General features: G+C 43.6%; 2 protein-coding genes and 1 long non-coding RNA gene across 5 annotated transcripts; 2 read left to right on the forward strand and 1 right to left on the reverse strand.

The window, feature by feature from the left end:
* The first annotated feature begins 1,458 nt into the window (after positions 1 to 1,458).
* Positions 1,459 to 5,385, forward strand: LOC108163530 (39S ribosomal protein L13, mitochondrial). 3 transcript variants are annotated; one of them, XM_017298879.2, is made up of 7 exons: positions 1,459 to 1,560; positions 1,625 to 1,748; positions 3,032 to 3,291; positions 3,348 to 3,496; positions 3,578 to 4,316; positions 4,379 to 4,707; positions 4,765 to 5,385. In XM_017298879.2, exons 1-7 carry the CDS (start codon positions 1,537 to 1,539, stop codon positions 5,225 to 5,227), a joined length of 2,088 nt encoding a protein of 695 aa, XP_017154368.1. In that variant the 5' UTR covers positions 1,459 to 1,536; the 3' UTR covers positions 5,228 to 5,385. The 3 variants fall into 3 exon arrangements, with proteins under 3 accessions (XP_017154368.1, XP_017154370.1, XP_017154369.1); XM_017298880.2 differs by lacking the exons at positions 1,459 to 1,560; positions 1,625 to 1,748 and adding an exon at positions 2,712 to 2,877 and having other exon boundaries at positions 4,765 to 5,368; XM_017298881.2 differs by lacking the exons at positions 3,032 to 3,291; positions 3,348 to 3,496; positions 3,578 to 4,316; positions 4,379 to 4,707; positions 4,765 to 5,385 and adding an exon at positions 2,052 to 2,512.
* Positions 5,386 to 5,679: 294 nt separating this feature from the next.
* Positions 5,680 to 17,433, reverse strand: LOC108163531. The gene is made up of 6 exons (XM_017298882.2): positions 16,350 to 17,433; positions 7,193 to 7,664; positions 6,940 to 7,134; positions 6,734 to 6,865; positions 6,414 to 6,672; positions 5,680 to 6,189 (listed from the first exon to the last, which is right to left on the reverse strand). Exons 2-6 carry the CDS (start codon positions 7,517 to 7,519, stop codon positions 5,996 to 5,998), a joined length of 1,107 nt encoding a protein of 368 aa, XP_017154371.1. The 5' UTR covers positions 7,520 to 7,664; positions 16,350 to 17,433; the 3' UTR covers positions 5,680 to 5,995.
* LOC117188793 lies at positions 14,682 to 15,686 on the forward strand. Its single transcript, XR_004472839.1, has 3 exons — positions 14,682 to 14,956; positions 15,022 to 15,441; positions 15,513 to 15,686. It is a non-coding gene; the product is annotated as an uncharacterized LOC117188793 (long non-coding RNA).
* Positions 17,434 to 17,873: the final 440 nt, after the last annotated feature.

A 17,873-nucleotide genomic window follows, 5' to 3' on the forward strand; every position in this document is an offset into this window, starting at 1 on the left:
AGTTTTTAAATATTTCCGAATTGCATTCGAACGAAGGAGTCACACAAAAGAAAGCAAACAAGGAGATGTCAGGAATGAGGGACAGAGGGAGAAATGTACCAAGGATGTTTATAAATTGTTTCGTAAAACAACTAATGTATTTTCAATAATATTTAACTAATATTAATAATAAAATCAGTGCATAAGTAATTTTAGTAACTATAGAAAATGTTTAAATGAAATTACAAACGAAAATAAAACAAAAACAACAAAATAATTGACGAATTTCAAAGTGTTTTGATTTCAAATTGGCCGGTCTGTTAAGTAACGGCACTCTGAACATTGTGTGGGTACAACAGTACATTGTTTACAGCACGCACGGCAACGAAAATCATTTATTATCTATGCCAGCTCGTATTGGGCTTTGTTACAATTATTTGTATTGTTAAGTTTTCATTTTCAGGCTTCTTGGTTACCTGTTTCCGTTCCTCTTGGGTTTCAGCCAACCGAAGAGAGGAGAACACTCATGTTCAGACTTGTTCAGACATGTTCATGCTGTCGTTCCTCCTGGTGCGGTGGTTCCAGGTGCCCAACCCAATCGGCAGAACCTCAGAGGGCTAGCCATTGTTTAACGAATTGCTGCACTGTAAAACCGTCACGATGGGATCCAATTCGTATTTTGGTAATTCTCAATCCCACACTTTGCCGACCGTCACGAGTTTTGTCCATCTTTTCTAAAGGAAATGTGAAAAAACATGAATGAAACAATATGGTAATTGTTAATATGCAGCACAAACCTTGTGTTTCGAATAGCCATCAACAGCACGGTCTTCGCGCGAATCAAATTTTTTTGTAAACACTCGATTTTATAACATTTCCCGCGAATTTCTATCGCACAAAACTACCGATCAGTGTGACCGCGGATTTATCGATACAATATACCCTCCGACCCTCAGAAATATACCGAAACATACCGCCTCATTTTCTAAATATACCGTATATGAAGTATCACGATACCTACCAACAGATGGCGCTGTAAAATGTAAAAACATGTCATGAATCGATGTAATTAAAAATCCCATCCCTAAATCAACTAAAATATACCCATCAGGGTGACCGTTTATGGTATTTTAAATACTTTTCGGTATTTCTTGAGGTCAAAATTGACCCGACGGCATATTTACACGATATACTGTATATTATGGTATATTTTGTCAATTTCATCAATCAAAATATCATTTTCGACGTTATATAGAAATCCAATAGAAGCAATTATTTAAATTAAGCCAATCAAATAGGAAATTGATTCGTAAATCGTATAAAACTATGTGGGTAGGGCTGAGAAATATATCTAGCTAATAGTATATGACCGAATATTAAAATTGAGGAATATGTAAGACAGAATTTGAATTTTTCAGTATATTTACGGTATATTTTTCAAATGAGACGGTATATTTTGGTATATTTCTGACGGTCAAACTTCCGCGGTCACACTGATCCCATCCAGCTAAAATTTTTATTTTGAAATTCTATTTTTTCTATTAAAATAGCTTTAAAATGTCTATCGCCAAGCGTGTGCAGGTGGGGTACTAACGAGACTGTTTATCAGCAGAACCTGAAAATACCTTTATTGGCTTTTTTCTAGCAATGGGCAACATTTGCACGAACCTGGCACATTTACGACTGCACCTGGCAGAACCCTTTTGAGTCCGCTGCACTGGTGAAAACACATTTAATGGGTCTGCACAAGCCCATATATCATCCTATGAGTAAGTACAACCTATAGTTGTAGCCACCGGTACTAGTTTTAAGTCAGAAATGTGATACAATCGGGGGCTCGGTGAATGTTTACGTGCGTCATTACATCACAATCTCGGCCGGCGTGTTGTGGCTCTGTTGGTGGGAGTAAAACAGAATTAGTGGGTGTGCTACACCATTCAAAATGGTAATTATTAAAGCGTCTTCCTAGTCCGATTGATCCCATTTCTGATAAGCACTCTGTTTTTCTAGGTTAAGAAATTCCTTCCATCGCCAGCTGTCATTCAAGTCTAAACACAAATCCGTATTTGCAGATGATTGCGGGGACCATGTGGTGTTGATCAATACCAAGGAAATTGCACTGCCCGGCGACGAGTGGATCAAGCGTGTCTACTTCCATCACACGGGCTACCCCGGCGGTGCATCCTGGACTCTGGCCTGGCAGCTGCACGAGAAGGATCCCACCATGGTCATGAAGAAGGCGGTGTACAATTCAATGCATGGAAACCTGCAGCGCAGAAACACTATGCAGCGATTGCATCTATTCTCCGGCGACTCGGTGCCCGATGAGATTCTCCAGAACGTCACAAACCAGATACGCACTCCCCGCACTGTGCCCCAGAGGCTCGATCATATTGATAAGGAGACGCTGGAGAACTTCCCCACCATTATGGACTATCCAAAGGACTACATATTGCGTTGATTGTTGTTAAAATATTGTAATTAAGCAAAATACATTTAAACACAAAATAAACGTTGTGTTTTCCCTGTAAAAGAAGGTTATTGGGGTATATTGTTATGAGTTTGATAACATTCCAAGAATTTAAGAATTTTATGTTATATACAATAAGTTTTCATATCCACAATATCATATATATCATTTATTTCCAGCTAAAATTTTCAGTGTACAAGAAACCAAGATATTTCTCAATCTGATTGTTGGTCTGCTGTAGTGCGTGGTATCAACAAGTCGGCTTTCTGCCGTTGCCATTTCACACTTCTGTAAAGTGGCAAGGCTTTGCATTTAGAGTTGCCAGATCTTTGAAAAGAGCTTGTTCAGCCGGCACGGCAGTGAATTGCAAGTTCTTAATATTTTGTCTTGGCGACGCCTACTAATTCATCTCCAAACATATATCAGAGGTGCGATCATCATATACTATACATACTTTTCGCATCTGGAGAGGTTTTTCCCTTCGCATTGCTCGAATCTCTATCAAATCTTTATTTATTTTATGATAAGCTTATCGGCGTCCAAGAAACACAAACCAAACGCTTTCTCCCTCTGTTCTTGCAGTCTCCAAACGCGGCTTTTGCACGACACACCTACAGCAGCTCCAGCAGCCGTTCCACCAGCCACAACTTTGTCCAATTTATCAACTCCAAAAACGCAACATGGGCCGCCTGGGTACTGTGGATCCTAGCTCCTACTCGCAGCCGGATTTGATTACCACGGAGCACAGTGTTCTCAACTGGAAAGTGGATTTCGATGCCACCAAACTGCAGGGCAGTGTGGTGCATCGCTTCAATGTGCTGTCCACTAATTTGGAGAAGATTGTGAGTAGCTGGAAAGAGATTAAACCATAGTCCTGAACAAATTGCACCTTTGGTAGCTCCTGGACGTGCGCGACATCAATGTGACCAATGCCACGTTGCTGGCTGGAGGCAGTGAGCTGCCCATCAATTACTTCATCAGCGATCCCGTGGACGATATTGGACAAAAGCTAACACTGGAGTTGCCAGCCGGCACGGCTAAGGGGAGGTGAGCATTCGCATTCAGATCGATAAGCTAATCTTTATGGGACTTGTAAATAATCCACACTACTTCACTCCTATCGTCTAGCCTCAATGTTCGCATCGATTACGAGACCTCAAGCAGTGCCAGCGGCCTGCAGTGGCTGAATCCCACCCAGACCCTGGGCAAGGAGCATCCCTATATGTTCTCCCAGTGTCAGGCCATACACGCTCGCTCTGTGGTGCCCTGCCAGGATACGCCAGCGGTGAAGTTCACCTACGATGCTGTGATTGAGCATCCCACCGAGCTTACTGCCCTGATGAGTGCCATAATTGACAAGAAGCAGCCCGGCAAGACACACTTCAAGCAGGAAGTGCCCATACCCGCCTATCTCGTGGCCATTGCCATTGGAAGGCTGGTCTCCCGACCACTGGGCGAGAATTCCAATGTCTGGGCCGAAGAAGCCATTGTAGATGCCTGTGCCGAGGAGTTTTCTGAAACGTCCACCATGCTGAAGACTGCCTCCGATCTGTGCGGTCCCTATGTGTGGAAGCAGTACGATTTGCTGGTGATGCCACCATCATTCCCCTACGGTGGCATGGAGAATCCATGCCTGACCTTTGTCACACCCACTCTGCTGGCGGGCGACAAATCACTGGCCGATGTCGTGGCCCATGAGATTGCACACAGCTGGACGGGCAATTTGGTGACCAACAAGAACTTCGAGCACTTCTGGCTAAACGAAGGATTCACCGTGTTCGTCGAGTCAAAGATTGTGGGACGGATGCAGGGTGCCAAGGAGCTGGACTTTAAGATGCTGGGCAATCTGACCGATTTGCAGGAGTGTGTGAGTACAACGTCCATTGCATTCCTTTACTATTCCTCCTAATTTGCGTTTTCCTGCTACAGTTGCGCACTCAACTCAGTGGCACACCAGAGCTTACCAAATTGGTTGTGGATCTATCCAACTGTGGCCCTGATGATGCGTTCTCCTCAGTGCCTTATATCAAGGGCTCCACATTCCTGCGCTATCTGGAGGATTTGCTTGGTGGACCAACTGTCTTTGAGCCTTTCTTGCGTGAATACCTGAAGAAATTCGCCTACAAATCGATTGAGACCAATGACTTCAAGAGTGCCTTGTATGATTACTTCAAGGATACGGACAAAAAGGATCAACTGAGTGAGGTGGACTGGGATCTGTGGCTAACCTGTGAGGGCATGCCGCCAATTATACCCAAGTAGGTACTCATAATTTCTAAGGTAACTCTCTTACTAAAATGCGCATGTTTCTATAGATTCGACGAATCCCTGGCCAATGTCACCACGGATCTGGCCAAACTGTGGAGCTCTGCTACTGTATCTAAATTGGTAGACAACAAGGACATCAAGCAGACCATTTCCATCCATCAACTGATTGACTTCCTGGGCAAACTGATCGAGTCGAAGGATATTGTGGAGTTGAACGAATGCAAGATTAAACTCCTCGAGTCCACGTACAATCTGAAGCAGTCCAAGAACGCTGAAGTGCGCTTCCGCCTGAATCGCTTGATCATTCGTGCACGCCTGATCAACCGCCTGGACGAGATCATTGAATTTGCCAACTCCAATTTCCGCATGAAGTTCTGCCGCCCCATCTACCGCGATCTGGCCGCCTGGCCCGAGGCCAAGCCTGCGGCCATTCGCAACTTTGTCAAGGTCAAGGACCAGATGATGGCCGTGTGCTCCCACACTATCGAAAAGGACCTGGGATTGAAGTAAACTAAATTTAAGTCGAAAACTTTGTGCATTTCGAGATCTGATCTGTTAAGTAAATATGAAATTGTTTGTGTATTCTTATGGGTTTTGCTTTCCGTTTGGTTTCTTGAATTATTTGTTTTTATTAAAAAATAAGCAAAACTACGTTTATAACAAGTTGATTTCCGTTTTCCATGCTCATTGTAATTTCTAATTTTCAATTTTGCTTGCAATTTTGTTGTGTTATTAGGTTTCCTATTACAATTACAATAAGTATTACCAATTTGTTCAGCTCAATTTTTGGATATCCGTTCAACATTGACCAATGCTCGTATGGCCTCCGTGCTCATTCGGTTCCGTATACCTAATCAAAGGGGCAATGATCTTGTGGATCTTCCTTCTGTTTCAAAACTTTACTTTGTATCATCTTTCATTAAATTCTTTAAATTTCTCTCTCGGCTCGTAATACACACATACAATTTATTATTAAATTTATTATTGTTTGCTTTGCTCGGCGCTGCTTAAATATTTTCTCTGTTCTCCCTGTTCTCCTCTCAACTGTTTTCATCGACGTGTTTTGCTTGTTCGTTTTCTTGTTTTCTTTTTTTAAACTAATTAACAATTTTGTTTTTCACTTCTTACATTGACCAAAATTCTACAACATGCTTCAAATTTCTGTTATTCCAGTTTATAGCTGAGAAATCTTCATAATTCAGTTTGTATTTGGGGCTTTTCTCCTTCGGCTTCAGCTTCAGCTTCTCCTTCATGTCGGGGTTGAGGAATTAAAAACTATCACGCACTAGAATTATCATTGGAACGGGACGTGGATGGACCGGCACCCTGATCATCGCCTAACACGAATGTGGGACTCTGGCGGGATGTGTGATAGTGATAGCCCTCTCGATAACGTTGATTGGGTTTTGTCCGTGCGGTTTGTGTGTGACCCAATGCTGGACGCTGATTGTTGAGCTCATTGGGTCGTTTGGCTGCGGGGCGGAAATAATAATGCAGATAGTCAATGGATATTACAGAAAGGGAAGATATCAGATACCCTTGCAAATTGATTGGACATTTATATTATAGCGTGTTTTCCCATCGATGTGTCAATATGAAATATTGAACCGATTTCGATCAAAGTTTACTTTTTCATTCGATTCCAAATACCTTTGCAAGGGTACAAATCATTGCATAGCTCCTTATTTGGTCTTACCAGGTATATAAGGCTTTTGATTATAGGACGATTGTTGTTGTTGTTGGTTATATAGATCCTCCGATGCTGCTGCATTGCCATTACGATATGGCGTCGCATGCAGCTCGGTGCTACAAATAATGGGACTCATCGGTGTCATTTCGCGATCCTCGATAAACAATTCGCTGGCATCGTCGGGCACCTGACGGTACTGAGTCCATGGCCAGGATGCGATGCCCGACAAAAGAAATGCCTCCAAGGCGCACACATATCCAATAATCTGGAAAGAATAATCATGTCATTTGATGGATGATTTTCTGCTTCATGATGGTGCGACTTACGCCTGTGGCTAATAGTGTGTCCCTGGAATGCTTGGATACCCATGTGTATTCAGTGGCACAGAGGACCATGTGGACAAGTAATGTGGAGCTCAAAATAAATATCAAACCAATACTCAGGTACATCCACGTATTCTAGGGAGAGAGATGATATAATTATATATACTTTTTGGGGGGTTTTGTTTGTTTTTGCTGTTATTTATAGTTACCACTTTAGTCCAATTGAATGGAAACATGAGAGCTATATGCGATATATCCAGAAAGAGCATGAGACATGTGATGAGTAGCGAGAAGAGCGCACAGAAGACCATCAGTCTCAGGCGTCCGATGAGTGGCAGTAGAAAGAGGCCCACCTGTACCGTGCCCGCAGAGCATTCGCAGGCCAGGCAGGCGGCCGAGGATAACTACGGATATACATACATATAGTGGATGTATAGGTGTACTATATACGATCGATCTTACCACCAATAGTATGCGCACAATCCCTGTAGGCGTTTTCAAGTGTTGCGGATCACAGTGTAGGGCAACGCCCCATGGCAGCGGTGTCGCTCCGCTGCGCTGTTTGTAGTTGGCATGCGAGTCCCAGGAGGTGCATGTGCCCAGCGGCGATTCGAGGGATAGCGAGAGCTCACCGGCCCTGCTGCCAGCTATTTCAAAGTCCTGCTCATCGTCCAGCTGACAGCAGACCGGCTCCAGCTCCAGCTCACGTATCTCGTCCAGCAGCAGTTCTATCTCGTCCGTGCCATATAGATCAGATACAGACGGTATGAAACGTTGGGGTTGTTGCATTGCCCGTTGCGGGATGTGTCCCACATCACCGATGGTTGCCCCTCAACTTTCAATAGCTGCTTCCACGCTCTATATCTCTTTCTCTCCCGTCCGTGGTGCTATGTACTCTGTCTCTTTTTCTCTGTCTTGTTCTCTATCAGCGTATCTGGAAGTGAAAGAGTGAAGAAGGAGACCCAATGAGTTCTACATTTTATATGCCACAGAAATTGATAACTGTCAAGCAGCCTGCCCCCGACGCTCATTAGAGGCCCCTCGAATCCATCCCCATCCCCATTCCCATCCCCATCCAAAGCTCCGTCCTGTCCCAAGCTTTTGTGCATAACCATAACGGTAATTTGATATGAGTCGTCGGCGACGACTTTGACGTTGCCGCGGCTCGGCTGTCACTCATACGCCATGTGTGCCGCGGCGAAGCGCTTCTAGCGAGCCCCTTGGGTGTTGCCAATCAGAATACACTACGGCCAGGGCCTAGGGCTATGTGAACTTCCAAAGCAGATTTGTTTATATTAATATTAAAGTAAGGATTTAAGTAAATAATGGTGGAATCTTTGTGGAATGAGAAATGAACGCTTAAAGAGATTAACTTTCACAGCTAGGAAACTTTTAAGTACAGAGTACTCCTGACTGTGAAAATCGGAATGTGAATCCAATATTTACATAGCAACCATTTCCTATTCCTCTATGTAGGTATATTTATACAATTCCTTCCGCAATTCCTGATTCCAAATTAAAACCAAAAGCGCTCATCAATCACTTTAATTCAAAGCAACAGCACGAGAGGAGTATCTGCCATGTTTCATTTATCAACTTCACGTCTAATTACCGAGAGAAACACTCGCTTCGGCACTCCGCTACAGTTTTCCATTTATTATTTTTAATTGCGTCTGATGTGCGGTCTCTGATAAACCTCTCCACATTCCGCATTCCACATTCCAGATGAGGTGGCTGCCAACTTGAAATTAAATCGAATTGGTTTTCCTTTTACCACCAGGTAGGAGTGCTCCTCCTGCTCCTGCTCCCGCTCAAGCCACACATCGATGGCCCCAGCGCGTATGCAATGCATTTTTTTTTTCAGTGAAACATTTTTATGCCGCACACATACACCGGCAATTAACACAGACAGATGCATGTGTGTGTGTGTGGAATACATGTAAAGGAAACTCCTTGGAGAATTTCAACAATTTTCGACATGGACTGCTGCCTGCCTGCCTGCCTGCCTGCCTGCCTTTCTGCTGTCCGGCAGCATTCGCCTTGAGTTGTCATAATCAGGACACAAAATGAAGGTAGCTTATGCTCCCTGCTGTCATTCGTCCTGTTGTCATACCCTGGACGAGGGTATGATGATTATGAAAAGATGTTTTGTTTGCAATGAAGAGAATAAAGGAAACATCTCAAAGTGGAATATAACCATCTTTTTAGTAGTACAGAAATCGGTAATGCTCGAATCGGACTATCTGGGAAGAACATACTACTTTCTAAGGACTAAGGACTTTCTTCCCAAACTTCATCAACGTCCGGCAAGGGTATATCCAGCTTCGTAACCCATATAGCCGTATCTACTGTTGCTGTGGCAGCAGCACAAGGACTCTGGGGCAGGCAGTGGCAGTGGCAGTGGCATGCAGCAGCAGGACAAGAGCAATGCAGCTGGCCAGTCAACACGAGAGGAACTGAGGCATAGGAGCAGCCCATATGTACATACATATATGTACACGTATATCTCTCTCGACAGGCAATGTAACAACTCACTCTCTCTCTCGCTCTCTCTCTCTATCTCTCACACTCTTGCGCTCCCTGTCTTTCTATGCTGCTCTCTTTTGGCTGTTTTTTTGTGAAGTTTTTGTTGCTGTCAGAGCCTTAGCCTCTGCTTCTGCTGATGCTGCTGCTGCTGCTGCTGTTCGTGTTGTCCTTGCTCTAGTTTGAGCGCGAGAATGTCCCCAGCCTCCGGTTTTGGACCTGGTCCCCCCCACCGTCAACCCACCTATACACGCCCTTATCTGTGGCTATTATCGCTGCATATAATCTGCTAGGAAAAAGAGTACCCATCGAGTGCCTAATGAGAGTCCTTGTCAGCATCTTTCTGAAAGGACAATCATGCTCTATCTTATCCCATCGATTCCCCCGCATTAAGCCCTTCACCTGAACCTACCACACAGGCTCCAGCCCCCGCCATCGTACAATTTGGAATCAATTATGCTCATCTGCATATAAACTGACTTGGCTTCCTGTAGGGCTCCCCCTCGAGCCACCACCGCCGCCACCGCCACCGCCACCGCCACCAGCACCTCACGGAAGTGGAAGTGGAAGTGCAAGTGCTGTGTATGCAAATTTATTATGGAATGAGTAAAAGAAGGATGGAAACTGGCGTTTAGGCCTCATGATAGTATAGCCTGCAGGACAGGACAGGGCAGAGAACGGCAGTGGTAGTAGGTTCAAGGGTTGGACACTCATCGGGGCTCAACGCTGGCGTCGGCTGCATTTCTTATTTATGAACGTGCATAGACAATGCCCTGGGCCGCAGCCCGACTCTTGTTGCTTTTTGTTTGAGTTGAGTGCGGACATGGCACGGACACGGTATGGTATGGTACGGTACGGTACTCTATGCCTTCCTAAGTACACAATCACACAGCACTGCACAGCACAGCACACCCATCCATACGATGTGCAACTTTTGTCGCATTCAATGGACCAAAGTTGCCGTAAATAACTTTTAATAGAATTTTTAATGGGCTTCGGTTCGGTTCGCTTGGTTGGCTGACCAAATCGTTTGTTGGACTCCACCTAAAACTCAGCCATATTGTATGGCAATTTCATATTAATATAGATTGCTGTAATGACTTTGTCCAGGCAATAAACGCAAATACTGAATTTGTTTGGCAAATATTACAATAAGTATTTGGGCTGTGGTCATGGAAAGGCATTAAATGGTACGAATATGAGATTGATATTGAACACAAGCAATTTTTAACAGACAAAAAAATTAATCAATTTAGCGCCATTTAGTTCCTTAGCATTTCCTTAGACACCGTTTGTTCTAGGGTTTAACTAAGAAAAATCTTGCCTAGTTGTAGCTTAATTTCTGCACCTGGTTTCGGGAAACGAAGCACACCAAGTTAAAGCTGAGAAGTTCTTAAAGGAATTAAAAAAGATAGCAAGGCATCTATCTGTAAGTTTTTATCCCTTATACGATACGAGCACTGGTAAAAGCTAAGAGAACAGCTAATGGACCCTCAAAAATGATTACAAAAAATTGTATATTCCCTAAGAGATATTAGCACTGAGCAATGCACTCCATAGCCATAGCTTATGAAGCATAAGCCTCCAAAATAAGACAGATGCACAGGCCATCAGATGCACATCAAATTCCACTAGATGATATTATAAAATTTTCATGCGATTTCTTTCGCCTGGCAAACGAAAACGAAAACTTCTCTATGCATTTTAAACTTGCACAGAACTTTTGCTGGAATAATAAATTTTTTATGGGCTTGGAGAAACTAATGACCTAAGCAGGGACCAGGATGGATCCACGTAAAGTTATCAGCCACGTGGTCTTTGAACTGTGACCATAAACCATGGAGCATAGAGCAAATGTCGGACAGGGCTTGGGCTTGGGTTGGGGCTTGGGGGGTCCTTCGTAAGTTGCGTATAAATTTGAGCTAAAATTATTGGAATTTTTTGTGTATTTTTTTTCGTTACTGCTGCTGTTGCTGGTTGCAGACATTTTGACTCTCGTCCTCGATTCGTGGCGGCAACATTCAATGCGGCTGGTCTGGGTCGAAAGAATGGGGGGCATGGGGCATGGGGCATGGGGCATGGTATTGGGGCCGAGTCTGTGAGTCTTTTGCCTACTTATTATGCCGCCGCATGTTTCTCTATGTTTGCTCTTTCTTTTTTGCGGAATTATCGATTATAAATGAATATTTCATTAGGGCAGAAGCTTGGAGAGTGGGAGAGAGGGGTAGAGTGGAGAAGGTGCCTGGTGCCTGGCACCTGCTGCCGGCTGGCTTCCGTTTCCGGGTCGCGACACTTGCAAGGCTATTTTCAATTAAAATGCAGCATACTTTTCCACTTCTCCGCTTCACACGTATTTGTCTCTCTCGTTCCATATCGCTCCACTCTTTCTATACACTCTGTATCCGTCTGTGTGTCTCTGTGGAATGTTGTATAATGGATGGTATCCCCACTTCTGCTTTGTGTCGCATAATTACCAATGGCAGGATAATTAAGGCAGCGCCAGCCAGGGGCCAAAATAAAAAGGACAACGAGCCCCGAATGCGGGTCCCGGCTCCAGGGATTTGCAAATGGCGTGGGTCGAGTAGGAGTGGGAGGCCTGCCAGTGGGGGTGGCGAGTGGGTGGCAGGTGGTTGGCCGGTGCTACGAGCACGTGACTAACGGTAATGGCACGCCAAATCACAGAGCGAATGAAATATTTTCGGTGGGAGTGTTTTTGCCACTCTGTTCATTGCGAATCCTCAATGAGTGTCCTCTGTATACGGCAAGGTGGAGTATTTTAGCGTATTTTAAACTTTAATTTAGTTAAATTTGTATCGAAATTAATTTTGGAAGATCAGCCAAGGACCCCAGACCCCCCATGCCTCCTTTTCAAGTGGATTTAAGGTTTATAATTTTAGAAATTAAATAAATAGCCTTAGAAGAGTAACTGATATTCGCTTGCATTCTCTTGAAAATAATTTATTTTAATAGGAAGTGGGGTTTTATTTGTAGACCCTTTCAGAGCTCATGCTAAATTACAGAATATTACTAAATGTTTCTAGAGAATTCTGTATGCATCACGGTGTGAAAGGGCTGGAAAAGGAGATGGATGAGACCGAGTCCAACAAAGTGCCTCCAAAATAGTAGAAACCACCAAAGAATATTTAACCAAAATAAACTGCTAGTGCCAGAGGCCATAGGCAGTCCCTCAAGACAAGAGATCCTGATGGTATTTACTTAACAAAAACATACTTAAAATGTGCCTAAACTTATTCAAATATCTTAAGATTATGCATTAAACTAACTTCGAATTTCCTCCAAACTTTTGAATCAATTAAAGAAATAAAGTTTCACTTTTCACGACTAAACTTTGCTCACTGCGAAGGGTTTCCCTTTGGAAACCCCAACCCGTGATCCTCTTATGCTAAACTTATGAGCCAACTCCACTTGAGATTTAACCACCTCACCCCCTAGCCAACCCCACTGAGTACTCACCCCTCTCTCTTAGCCCAGCGGCACTCGACAAAAACTTGAGGGAAAAAGTGATTAAAGCTCACGTTTCGGGATTACGTAAGCTCCTACAGGGATACTTAGCCGGGTCCCATTTTTCCCCGTGTGTGTGTGTGTGTGTGTGTGTGTGTGTGTGGGGGCTAAGCATATCATGTGTTTATGCGCGAGTCCTGAAATGAACACCTACCCCTCTGCCTCCCCTCGAACCATTATATACCCCCCTGTAGGGCCACAATTTTTACCTGGGGCTTTTCGGGGCGTCCCCTGACACGTGAGCTCCATAAAATACAAGGAAGCCTCGTCATGTCATGGACGTTGCAGCACGCGAGCGGACCAATGGGTCCCTCATCCGTACACTCCACGTTTGCGTTGCTTTTAGCCCCCCTACCGCCTTTCTCTAATCGCTTTCCCTACTTGGCTCCTTTCCTGTACGCTTTCACACCCCCATTTCCCTCGCAGCTTTGCCTCCCTCTTCATTGCGTTTTCACTTTTGTTGGGAATCATTGTTGTTTGGCCTGTCGAGGGAATTAAACATTTTGACCAGATGTTTTCAATGCACAGAATAACCACAAAGGGATATACATACATATATGTATATACAAAATTTCTGTCTGTTTCTTTACCCAATTTAGAAAGCTATCTGGCTGCAGATCGTCTCATAAATATAGTCTAATTCTTTTTTATTTTCAAAGATGAAATTTTGTAGAGAAACCTTGAAATATTATGCTGTGTGAAAATTCTCCTTGTAGATTCATCTTTCCTCTTTACTCAACAAAAATTATCATTGAGATATCTTTCAGATCGATGTTTAAATTCTTCAAGATTCATCAATTTCAAGGGTATTTAAATATCCATTGCCCCTTGATGGGTTAGGGACCAATGGAAGAAAAACAGAGCATATAACTTTTCATTTTCAACAACAATCAAGTCTATTCTTTAATCAGTATCCAAATTGTTTCCAAATCAATACAAAAATGTATCTATAAGGGTATCCAAATCTTCGATTAAAACGTTCCTTTCTCTTCTCTTCCTTTTTGTTTTTGTTTTTTTTCTTACGCTGCGTAAACACCGCTATTAAATTTGAACTGACCCCAAAACTGACTGCTGACCGAACTCGGAACCAAAAGCCATCAAATACCCAAGCTGCAATCCAACATTGTGGCTCGTGCTCCTCCGCCTCTACCCCTAAGCCTAACCCTACCGCCTACCCCTCCAATGACAGTAAACGGGCGGTGCAACAACCTCGTTTAGTTGCAGCAACGACCTTGACTCAGTTTCATTTTTACATTTTCTTAGAAAAGAGGCAGACGAAGGCAAAACGAAACCCAGGCGAAATAGGAGAAGTCTTAGAAAGGCTAAGACACCCCACCAAGTGGTGTTAGTATCTCGAATATCGTGTCTTATTAATAAGGCTTAAACCGTCTAACGGCAGTTTAATTGCAGCAACACACACACCCCCACCCCCACCCCCACCATTAGGCCATATGAGGTTTGGTTCTATGACAGCAAACTAAAAATAAACAAATGAGCCAAGAAAAGTAACAAAAAAACAACCAAGAGGTTGAGGCAGCAGCTGACCAGCGCCTGCGTAAAGAGAAAGAGAGAGAAAGTCTGAGAGAGGGGGAGAGAAAGTAAGAGAGATAGTGAGCTTGAACAGAGATGGAGAGAGAGAGGTTGCGAGAGACAGACCAAAATGATTGTTGTGGCTGTAGAAGGATTTCAAGGAAGTGAAATAGCTGCAGACAGCATTTTTCACACACAAAGTTTCCTATTTTCTTCCTCTTCCTGCTGCTCCCTCCTCCCATTATCCACCGCCCACCCCTCTACAGAGTTTTCCCTAGCTGTCACTTCCTCTCCATATTCATTTTTGCCTGTGTGTTGGCGTCTGTTCAATCTCTCGAACTGCCCTGCACACACACACACACAGTAGCCTTTTACACAGATTTTTTTTTTGAACCTTCAGTTTTGATTTTACGGAATTTTTGCTACGAATTTGAAAGCATTTCCCAGAATTTATATGTATTTCGAGGCAAAAAGACTTTGACACAACATTTGTTCGCACTGTAGCTTGAATATTTTATGAGAGCTCAATTGGGGCTTGGAAATTGTTATTGGATGATGGAAATGCATGAATATTTAGAAGAAAATAGAGAAGCTCCTACTAGATAATAGCTATCAAGCATGGGGGATGTACATGATATAAAATCTCTTCAAGTAAATGTTCTTAATTGAATATAATATCAATACCAACTAAAAATACAATTCTCTTGGTATTCCAGCGGCTAATTAAGGCTACCAAAATTATGTTAATGTTGTCATTTAATGAAAGAAAGGCATGAATATGAAGGAATATTCAAAGAATTGAAGCCACAATCTTGTTTCCCCCTTATGGTCGAAATTACTAGGGCTAATTAAGACTAAACAGAAGGTAATAGAAATACAGAAAATGGTCTATACTTAGAGTAAACGATCTGGACAATAAACAAACCAATTAATGAAAGTTAGCTACAGGAATCGATTAGTATTATTTCGTTAAGGAACGTTAAGGAACTTCCATATTAATAACAGTTCTATATAAATACTTCCATTTACCTAAGCCAAAATTCAATAAGAAACTCCTTCACAGAAGTCGATGCATAAATTTATTTAAATATTCTCCATTTCCAAAAGAAACTCCAATAAGACCTATAAGACCTATGGTATTTATTTTATCATTTATTCCTTTTATTATTCATACAGGCTTACATATGCCCTGCATCTCCACTCTTAGCCCACAACTCCACCCATTTCGAAAGGCAAACACACGCTCGAAGGCGAGTACATACGAGTATATCTAGGGAAGTTTCCTATTTCTTAATTAAGAAGCTCATGTTGCCATTTCCCTACAAAGACTCTTATTTACTTGGACACTTTCTTAGCCATAAAATCTATTAATAATGTGATGGCTTATATGCCCTGTGTTATTTGCTCGTTTTGATGGTAAAACAACTTTGAAGATTTAATGTTTTCTTTCATTTGGCGGTGAATTTGGTTCAATTGAACCAATTCCGAAAATGAATCTTGCACAAACATCCCTAGCCAAGGCTTTTGCGTACGTATTAGTAATGTTTTCCTCAGTTTGTGTGTGTGTGTGTGTGTGTGTGTGTGGCAAAGTGTTATATTGACATTTGGCTACATAATGATTTATGCTGCTGCAGGCAGGCAGGCAGACAGCAGCAGCAGCATCATCGCAGGCAGGCAGCATCGTGAGAACCTCGAGAACGATCCTTGGCTTCATGTAATCCCTGTGCTGCCACTTGGCTGCTATTTTCGAGGCATGGCCATAATTTATTTTTATATTTACAACAACAAAAACAGGAAGGAGGCAACTATTACACACATTTTGAACGGGTCCGGGGCCGGGTCGGTGGGCAGTGGCAGGAGTACCAAAGGGGTCTGCGACGGGGACTGTGGGGCAAGCGAAGGGCAAGCGCGCTGGAAAGCATGCTATGATTTCTGTTGCCACACGCGTGGGCGATGCGTGTTGGGGGGGCACCACAGCGGGAATGGGGTGATTGGGTGGCATTTCGTGTATACAACTAGTTAAATAAATTTACACTTGACCCACCTTTTTATTCGCTATATATGTATATACACGTATGTATGTGTGTGTGTGTGTGTGTGTGTGCTTTTTTCTGGTTTCCAAATGCGCGGCTCGCAGCGTTCACGTAGTTTCTATTTCCCTTTCGTCGCGCAAAAATCTCTCGAAAATTGCCTTTTTATATGCTTTTAAATGTTGCACATGTGTATGTATGTATGGCTCTGTGAGAGGGTGTTGGAGTGTGTGTGTGTGTGTTTGTGTCGTGTGGGTGTGAATGGAGGGAGGGGAAAAGTGAGAGGCAAGGCTGGTCTGCTCTTGCTCTTCCTCGTCAGCGATTCGATGGCAGGTTCATTCATGGGCCAGGATTCAGGCCCAGGACACGGACTGTCGTCGCCTGTCCGTCGTAATGGAGTGTGTGTCCGTGTGTGTGTGTGGCACTGTTGTTTGAATGGTCGTGTATGTGTGCCGCAGCATATTTATGAAGCACAACGTTCGCTTCCACGTTTCCACGTTTTCCCTTTTCACAGTCCCAATTTTGCGATTAATTGCAATTTCGCACACACTTTTTTGCTTGAACGCGTATTTGGCTCTACTTTTCTCTTGGGGTATTTCAATTTTCCATTTCCATTTTCGTTTGATGGCAGCGCCAGCACAAAACAATTTTCATTTCCAGCGAACACAAAAATCATTACTCAGTGCGACCGAAAGTATGCACGCTTTTCCCATTTTCCGCTGTCTTTTCGGGCCATGCTGTGCTGCTGCCTTTCAACATTTGCTCGCACTGGCACTCACACTAGCACACTGGCTGGCGCACACACACTGAGGCTCTCGGAGATAGGCTGGGCCACACACACACACACCCATACACACAGGCACAGAGGGGAGAGTGGCGTGTGGTGCGGTGTTGGGCAAGGGAGGGGGCACAATGCAAAGCAGCAGCAGCAGCAGCGGTAGCGGCAGCGGCAGCGGCAGCGGCAGCGACGTAGCAATGGATAACGCAACGACAAACGCAAAACGGACGACGCCAAAAACCACCGACGCGACGCACAAAAAACGGACCAACCCACAGAGAACCGACAGCGTTGAAAGCCAGCAAACGACTGAGAGCTTTGGAGCTGCTCCAAGATGCACAGAGAGAGCGAGGGCCCCAAGTTAGAGAGAGAAAGAGACAGAGAGTGGGAGAGGGAGAAGGCTACCCGGAAAGGAGAAAGTGATGGCAGGAGAGAGCGCTGCGTGTGTCCTTTGCAGACTCTGTTCCCGGAACTAGCTCGCAGCAGGCAGATGGGAGAGAGCGAGAGCACAGCACGAAGAGAGAGAGAGAGTGCAGGCCGATTACACTGGAAAGAAAAGGATACAACTAAATAAATCCATGGGAATGTAAAGAAATGCTGGAAAGCCGAAGATTTAAGAAGTAGTTAAGTATTTTCATTATTTTTAAGACCGATATATGATAAGATAATAGATCGATTTTTAATAAATTTATATCTTCTATTGAGGATCCTTTTTGTAACAAGTCGTATATTTTAAACCGTTTAAACAGACATTTCGGAA

Source organism: Drosophila miranda, chromosome 4 (assembly GCF_003369915.1).
Source record: "Drosophila miranda strain MSH22 chromosome 4, D.miranda_PacBio2.1, whole genome shotgun sequence".
Lineage (NCBI taxonomy): Eukaryota > Metazoa > Arthropoda > Insecta > Diptera > Drosophilidae > Drosophila > Drosophila miranda.